We start from the raw sequence: 9298 nt of genomic DNA on the forward strand, positions 1-9298 counted from the left end.
ATTTCTCAAGGGTAATATAGACATTAAATAACATACTTAATTGTAAATGTTCCCTGAATATCTTACCTAATTGGACAAATGCTGAATATCCCATTATAGATGCTTCCTGCCTCGTACAGATCATTGCATGACTTGTACCCTGTGCAACCTGCATTTGAAAAGAATTGCAATCGATTTAGTCATTTCATAGTTGCCAGTTTCAAATATTCCCATTAGAATTTATAATTTTAAGCATTTTAAATAAAATAATCTGAGGAAAACAGTAATATTTATACTTGCTTAACATGAGCGGATCTTTTTCGTACGGAAGTATTTCCGCTCGTTAGGAGGCATGTCTTCACACGAGCGGATCTTTTCCGTACGGAAATATTTCCGCTCGTTAGGAGGCATGTCTTCGCACGAGCGGATCTTTTCTGTGCGGAAATATTTCCGCTCGTTAGGAGGCATGTCTTCACACGAGCGGATCTTTTCCGTACGGAAATATTTCCGCTCGTTAGGAGGCATGTCTTCGCACGAGCGGATCTTTTCCGTGCGGAAATATTTCCGTTCGTAAGGAGGCATGTCTTCACACAAGCGGATCTCTCCCATGCGGAAATATTTCCGCTCGTTAGGAGTCATGGCTTCACACAAGCTGATCTTGTCCATACGGAAATATTTCCGCTCGTTAGGAGGCATGTCTTCACACGAGCAGATCATTTCCGTATGGAAATATTTCTGCTCGTTAGGAGGCGTGCCTTCACACAAGCGGATCTTTTCCGTACGGAAATATTTCCGCTCGTTAGGAGGTATGTCTTCACACGAGCGGATCTTTTCCGTACGGAAATATTTCCGCTCGTTAGGAGGCATGTCTTCACACAAGCGAATCTCTCCCATGCGGAAATATTTCCGCTCGTTAGGAGGCATGGCTTCACACAAGCGGATCTTGTCCATACGAAAATATTTCCGCTCGTTATGAGCCATGTCTTCACAGGAGCGGATCTTTTCCGTACGGAAATATTTCCGCTCATTAGGAGGCATGTCTTCACCCGAGCGGACCTTTTCCGTACGGAAATATTTCCGCTCGTTAGGAGGCATGTCTTCACCCGAGCGGACCTTTTCCGTACGGAAATATTTCCGCTCGTTAGGAGGCATGTCTTCACCCGAGCGGAGCTTTTCCGCACGGAAATATTTCCGCTCGTTAGGAGGCATGTCTTCACACGAGCGGAGCTTTTCCGCACGGAAATATTTCCGCTCGTTAGGAGGCATGTCTTCACACGAGCGGAGCTTTTCCGCACCGAAATATTTCCGCTCGTTAGGAGGCATGTCTTCACAGGAGCGGATCTTTTCCGCACGGAAATATTTCCGCCCGTTAGGAGGCATGTCTTCACACGAGCGGATCTCTTCCGTACGGAAATATTTCCGCTCGTTATGAGCCATGTCTTCACAGGAGCGGATCTTTTCCGTACGGAAATATTTCCGCTCGTTAAGAGGCATGTCTTCACACGAGCGGATCTATTCCGTACGGAAATATTTCCGCTCGTTAGGAGGCATGTCTTCACCCGAGCGGACCTTTTCCGTACGGAAATATTTCCGCTCGTTAGGAGGCATGTCTTCACCCGAGCGGAGCTTTTCCGCACGGAAATATTTCCGCTCGTTAGGAGGCATGTCTTCACACGAGCGGAGCTTTTCCGCACGGAAATATTTCCGCTCGTTAGGAGGCATGTCTTCACACGAGCGGAGCTTTTCCGCACAGAAATATTTCCGCTCGTTAGGAGGCATGTCTTCACAGGAGCGGATCTTTTCCGTACGGAAATATTTCCGCCCGTTAGGAGGCATGTCTTCACACGAGCGGATCTCTTCCGTACGGAAATATTTCCGCTCGTTAAGAGGCATGTCTTCACACGAGCGGATCTTTTCCGTACGGAAATATTTCTGCTCGTTAGGAGGCATGTCTTCACACGAGCGGATCTATTCCGTACGGAAATATTTCCGCTCGTTAGGAGGCATGTCTTCACAGGAGCGGATCTTTTCCGTACGGAAATATTTCCGCTCGTTAGGAGGCATGTCTTCGCACGAGCGGATCTTTTCCGTGCGGAAATATTTCCGCTCGTTAGGAGGCATGTCTTCGCACGAGCGGATCTTTTCCGTGCGGAAATATTTCCGCTCATTAGGAGGCATGTCTTCGCACGAGCGGATCTTTTCCGTGCGGAAATATTTCCGTTCGTAAGGAAGCATGTCTTCACACAAGCGGATCTCTCCCATGCGGAAATATTTCCGCTCGTTAGGAGTCATGGCTTCACACAAGCGAATCTTGTCCATACGGAAATATTTCTGCTCGTTAGGAGGCGTGTCTTCACACAAGCGGATCTTTTCCGTACGGAAATATTTCCGCTCGTTAGGAGGCATGTCTTCACACAAGCCGATCTCTCCCATGCGGAAATATTTCCGCTCGTTAGGAGGCATGGCTTCACACAAGCGGATCTTGTCCATACGAAAATATTTCCGCTCGTTATGAGCCATGTCTTCACAGGAGCGGATCTTTTCCGTACGGAAATATTTCCGCTCATTAGGAGGCATGTCTTCACCCGAGCGGACCTTTTCCGTACGGAAATATTTCCGCTCGTTAGGAGGCATGTCTTCACAGAAGCGGATCTTTTCCGTACGGAAATATTTCCGCTCGTTAGGAGGCATGTCTTCACCCGAGCGAACCTTTTCCGTACGGAAATATTTCCGCTCGTTAGGAGGCATGTCTTCACCCGAGCGGACCTTTTCCGTACGGAAATATTTCCGCTCGTTAGGAGGCATGTCTTCGCACGAGCGGATCTTTTCCGTGCAGAAATATTTCCGTTCGTAAGGAGGCATGTCTTCACACAAGCGGATCTCTCCCATGCGGAAATATTTCCGCTCGTTAGGAGTCATGGCTTCACACAAGCTGATCTTGTCCATACGGAAATATTTCCGCTCGTTAGGAGGCATGTCTTCACACGAGCAGATCATTTCCGTACGGAAATATTTCTGCTCGTTAGGAGGCGTGTCTTCACACAAGCGGATCTTTTCCGTACGGAAATATTTCCGCTCGTTAGGAGGTATGTCTTCACACGAGCGGATCTCTTCCGTACGGAAATATTTCCGCTCGTTAGGAGGCATGTCTTCACACAAGCGGATCTCTCCCATGCGGAAATATTTCCGCTCGTTAGGAGGCATGGCTTCACACAAGCGGATCTTGTCCATACGGAAATATTTCCGCTCGTTAGGAGCCATGTCTTCACAGGAGCGGATCTTTTCCGTACGGAAATATTTCCGCCCGTTAGGAGGCATGTCTTCACCCGAGCGGACCTTTTCCGTACGGAAATATTTCCGCTTGTTAGGAGGCATGTCTTCACCCGAGCGGACCTTTTCCGTACGGAAATATTTCCGCTCGTTAGGAGGCATGTCTCCACACGAGCGGAGCTTTTCCGCACGGAAATATTTCCGCTCGTTTGGAGGCATGTCTTCACACGAGCGGAGCTTTTCCGCACAGAAATATTTCCGCTCGTTAGGAGGCATGTCTTCACAGGAGCGGATCTTTTCCGTACGGAAATATTTCCGCCCGTTAGGAGGCATGTCTTCACACGAGCGGATCTCTTCCGTACGGAAATATTTCCGCTCGTTAAGAGGCATGTCTTCACACGAGCGGATCTTTTCCATACGGAAATATTTCTGCTCGTTAGGAGGCATGTCTTCACACGAGCGGATCTATTCCGTACGGAAATATTTCCGCTCGTTAGGAGGCATGTCTTCACAGGAGCGGATCTTTTCCGTACGGAAATATTTCCGCTCGTTAGGAGGCATGTCTTCGCACGAGCGGATCTTTTCCGTACGGAAATATTTCCGCTCGTTAGGAGGCATGTCTTCGCACGAGCGGATCTTTTCCGTGCGGAAATATTTCCGCTCATTAGGAGGCATGTCTTCGCACGAGCGGATCTTTTCCGTGCGGAAATATTTCCGTTCGTAAGGAGGCATGTCTTCACACAAGCGGATTTCTCCCATGCGGAAATATTTCCGCTCGTTAGGAGTCATGGCTTCACACAAGCTGATCTTGTCCATACGGAAATATTTCCGCTCGTTAGGAGGCATGTCTTCACACGAGCAGATCATTTCCGTACGGAAATATTTCTGCTCGTTAGGAGGCGTGTCTTCACACAAGCGGATCTTTTCCGTACGGAAATATTTCCGCTCGTTAGAAGGCATGTCTTCACACAAGCGGATCTCTCCCATGCGGAAATATTTCCGCTCGTTAGGAGGCATGGCTTCACACAAGCGGATCTTGTCCATACGGAAATATTTCCGCTCGTTAGGAGGCATGTCTTCACAGGAGCGGATCTTTTCCGTACGGAAATATTTCCGCTCGTTAGGAGGCATGTCTTCACCCGAGCGGACCTTTTCCGTACGGAAATATTTCCGCTCGTTAGGAGGCATGTCTTCACCCGAGCGGACCTTTTCCGTACGGAAATATTTCCGCTCGTTAGGAGGCATGTCTTCACCCGAGCGGACCTTTTTCGTACGGAAATATTTCCGCTCGTTAGGAGGCATGTCTTCACACGAGCGGAGCTTTTCCGCACGGAAATATTTCCGCTCGTTAGGAGGCATGTCTTCACACGAGCGGAGCTTTTCCGCACGGAAATATTTCCGCTCGTTAGGAGGCATGTCTTCACACGAGCGGAGCTTTTCCGCACGGAAATATTTCCGCTCGTTAGGAGGCATGTCTTCACCCGAGCGGAGCTTTTCCGCACGGAAATATTTCCGCTCGTTAGGAGGCATGTCTTCACACGAGCGGAGCTTTTCCGCACGGAAATATTTCCGCTCGTTAGGAGGCATGTCTTCACACGAGCGGATATTCCCTGCGCGGCCTCGTAGTTTCTATAAGCCGCTACACTGGAACCGCGCGGGTTAGCAGTGCACGAGGCTAGTATATCCCTGCCGCGCGGAAATTTCTTCCGAGCGGCCAACGTACTAAGAGCCCCATCGATCCTAATTGATTTTTAATCCTCACAGACAAAACCGCGCGGTATCAATCCATTTGTTTGAAGCAAGCGTTACGTGAAATTACAGTCAATTTATTAACTAAAACCGTAGATACAGTATATATCTATTCTATTTTTGCACTAATTACCATGAAACTTGAGGTGCTAATTTGAACGTGTTCGATCAATAATTAGATTTATAGATATGCGAAATCTCTGGTAAACAGGTGGTTGCACAATGACTTGAACGTGAATAATTGATACTTAATTTTTTAAAAGATGCGATTGCTTGCAGCCCATATTCTTTAACACTTAAACTTACATGTAAATATTCACACACACGCACACACTCATATATATATACACAAATATATATACATACATATATATATATGTATATATATATATATATATATATACACACACACACACATATATATATATATATATATATATATATATATATATATACATACACATATATATACATATATATATATATGTATATATATGTGTATGTATATATATATATATATATATATATATATATATATGTGTGTGTGTGTATATATATAAATATATATATATATATATATATATATATATATATATATATATATATATATATATATTTATATATACACACACATATATATATATATATATATATATATATATATATATAGATATATATATATATACATACACATATATATATATATATATATATATATATATATATATATATATATATATATACATACACATATACATATATATATATATATATATTGATTTATATAATATGTACTGTACGTACATATATTTATGTACAGTATATATATGATTTTCAAGATCTCTGATTATGAAGAAAATTCCCCTATATAACATCCATAAGTTTAAAAGAAAAAAAAAGAGCTAAAGAGTTTAACAGCATAAAGGAACACGTTAACGTTACAAAGGCTAGAAACATATTCCTCCTATATACAATATCCTCAAATTATAAAGCAAAATATGCAGTTCATAGAATATATTCGCTATATCTTAGGCGTTGAGCACAACTCCCCGTACGAATTTTTTAGCCGTACGTGTCTGGGAATTTTTCAGCCGTAGCCATGAACTCCTGCGATGTAAGTCCTTGGGCACAAGTGGCCGTATTACCAGCTACGTGGGGTATACGGGCAAAATATGTGTGAAATCGTGGGTGTATGACGCAATGGGCACCCAACACTCTTTGACCTCGTAGCGCGCAGAATCTGCACGTACTTAATTTAATTCCGTACGACAAACGTGCGTGGCTCGTACTTGTGACCCAAGTTACACGCAAATTACATGCACGACCAATGTGCGGAGATCATGTCACAGAAAATCCTACGGCACGTAAGTTGCACGTAAGTCACACGCACAACTTACTTGCGTCAGACGTGCATCCTGTCTGCGACTACAAATTTTCTTGACTGCCGCAGAACATTTTAGCGCAGCAAGTGAAGATTCTGCGTCTGGTATACGGCGGGCTACGAGGTCCATGACTGTTGCGTGCCACTTGTGTCACACCCACGATTTCACACAAATTATGCCCGTATACCCACAGTAGCTGGTAGTACAGCCAGTTGTGCCCAACGCCTTAAGAATATCTGATACAACTGGGAAACAAATGATAACAAACATTTAAGTCTCTGGGTACATAGTAACTCCAGATTTCACATAAATTTAATCTAATAGAGTAATAAAGAAATGTATAGAATACTGTGTTTATATATGAAATAATCAAATATCCTTTATAAACCAACACAAATATTCATAGAAACAGAACAACTTTAAATACAACTTACTTTCCCCTGTATTATCGTTCATGGGACATGTAGGAACCGGGATAGCAGCTGTTGGTGTAGGATCCATAGGACATTAGCATGCAAGAAAAGAAAAAAATAATGTTTTAATAATAAATTTATCTAATGGTTTGAAAAGTGTATGACATATTTGTTATAATTTATTTTGTCAGTAATTTATCAATCACAGTACCTGTCACGTCAAATTTCCCATCGAGCAAAGTAGGGATTACTAATTGTTCATTATAGTCCCCATACAAATTAATCTAATGCACAGCACGTCAGCCCTCGTACACAAATTATTATTATTATTATTATTATTATTATTATTATTATTATTATTATTACCAGCTAGGCTATAACCCTAGTTGAAAAAGCAAGATGCTATAAGCCCAAGGGCTCCAACAGGGAAAAATAGCTCAGTGAGGAAAGAAAACAAGGATATAAATAAGCTACAAGATAAGAATAAAAAATGAAAATGAAATATTTCGAGAACAGTTACAACACTGAATTAGATCCTATATATATATTTATATATATATATATATATATATATATATATATATATATATATATATATATATATATATATATATATCTATAACTATACAAACTTAAAAAAAAAAACAAGAGGAGGAAAAACAAAATAGAACAGCATGTAAGAGTGTACCCTCAAGCAAGAGAACTCTAATGCAAGACACTAGATATCTATGGCACAGAAGCTATGGCACTACACAAGACAGAGAACAATGTTTTGATACACTTTCCCCCTTTCCTAGATATGAAGGCTCTTTTATTCTAGCATTTTTTACCCAATTTACTAATTCTAATCTCCATTCTCTCTACATGACAACTCCATTTCCAAATGCCACGTGCTTGCTAGAATTGTTAATCGTTCCTGGCCTACCACTTACTAGGGCACCGGTTAGGCAGATTCAGAGGATTCAAACCTCTCTTTGATTTGAAGTTTCATAACTTTTATATATATATATATATATATATATATATATATATATATATATATATATATATATATATACAGAGGAGTATACATTTATATCATAAGGAGTTTTACTTTGAGGTTTAATCCCTGTACATGCAATTCAAAAATGAATATGGCAATACCATTTCCTATTTTTAACTAGCTTTATTCAGGATATTTGTTTATTGTCGAAAGTTATATATATATATATATATATATATATATATATATATATATATATATATATATATATATATATATATATATTAATGAGATTGCCATCAGCTACAAGCAAGAACTACCCCCTCCTACCCTTCCAAACTGACACCACAACACAAACCTGGTACACAGCAGTAGCACTGCTTCCCCCTACATCCAGGATGTATGATCGCTCCTGTGCATCGGCTTGTGCCCGTGATACAGTGCCCTCCGAGTCTCTGGCATATTGACCTCATTCTGCAGGGATAGCCGCAGCAGTACACTGACCTCTCTTCGCAGTAGAAGAGAGTACGTGCCCCAGGACGGCACTGGACGGCCCACCAGCCTCCGTAGTACGTGTAGCACTTGCGGTATCTGCAATCTGAAATAGAACTCAGGATTAGCTGTCTGAGAGAGAATGGGAGAGTTTGAACACAAGAAGTTCCCTCGACTGTTCTGAGAATTTCTTTGATATTCTCTATTTGGTTTTAACAGAAGAAGCTCTTTTGACTGTTCTGGGAGTTTGTTTGATAGCTCGATATCTGGGTTTAACAAAAGAAGCCCTTTTGACTATTCTGGGAGGTTTTTTTATTTTTCTTTGTCTGGTTTTAACAAAAGAAATTCTCTTGACTGTACTGATAGTTTCTCAGGTATTTTCTGTCTGGTTCGAACTCAAGAAATTATCTTGACTGTTCTGAGAGTTTCTCTAGTATTCTCTGACTGGTTCGAACTCAAGAAATTTCTACTGTTCTGACAGTTTCTCTGGTATTCTCTGTCTGGTTCGAACTCAAGAAATTCTCTTGACTGTTCTGAAAGTTTCTCTAGTATTCTCTGTCTGGTTCGAACTCAAGAAATTTCTACTGTTCTGACAGTTTCTCTGGTATTCTCTGTCTGGTTCGAACTCAAGAAATTCTCTTGACTGTTCTGAAAGTTTCTCTAGTATTCTCTGTCTGGGTCGAACTCAAGAAATTTCTACTGTTCTGACAGTTTCTCTGGTATTCTCTGTCTGGTTCGAACCCAAGAAATTCTCTTGACTGTTCTGAAAGTTTCTCTAGTATTCTCTGTCTGGTTCGAACTCAAGAAATTTCTACTGTTCTGACAGTTTCTCTGGTATTCTCTGTCTGGTTCGAACTCAAGAAATTCTCTTGACTGTTCTCAGAGTTTCTTTGATATTCTCTGTCTGGTTCAAACTCAAGAAATTCTTTTGACTGTCCTGAGAGTTTCTCTGGTATTCTCTGTCTGGTTCGAACTCATTACATTTTCTTGACTGTTCTGAGTTTCTCTGGTATTCTATGTCTGGTTCGAAC

The 9298-nt window shown here is 41.7% G+C and overlaps 1 protein-coding gene across 1 annotated transcript in view; it reads right to left on the reverse strand.

Moving 5' to 3' along the window:
• Window positions 1-6836, reverse strand: part of LOC137628470 (fibrinogen-like protein 1) — a 12185-nt gene extending 5349 nt beyond the window's left edge. The window contains exons 1-2 of the mRNA XM_068359628.1: window positions 6815-6836; window positions 67-148 (exon numbers count right to left, since the gene is read on the reverse strand). Of these exons, the coding sequence (XP_068215729.1) occupies window positions 67-148; window positions 6815-6836 (104 nt within the window). The remainder of the gene's footprint in view (window positions 1-66; window positions 149-6814) is intronic.
• Window positions 6837-9298: the final 2462 nt, after the last annotated feature.

The sequence above is a fragment of the Palaemon carinicauda genome, chromosome 36, assembly GCF_036898095.1.
Source record: "Palaemon carinicauda isolate YSFRI2023 chromosome 36, ASM3689809v2, whole genome shotgun sequence".
In the NCBI taxonomy this organism is placed as follows: Eukaryota; Metazoa; Arthropoda; class Malacostraca; order Decapoda; family Palaemonidae; genus Palaemon; species Palaemon carinicauda.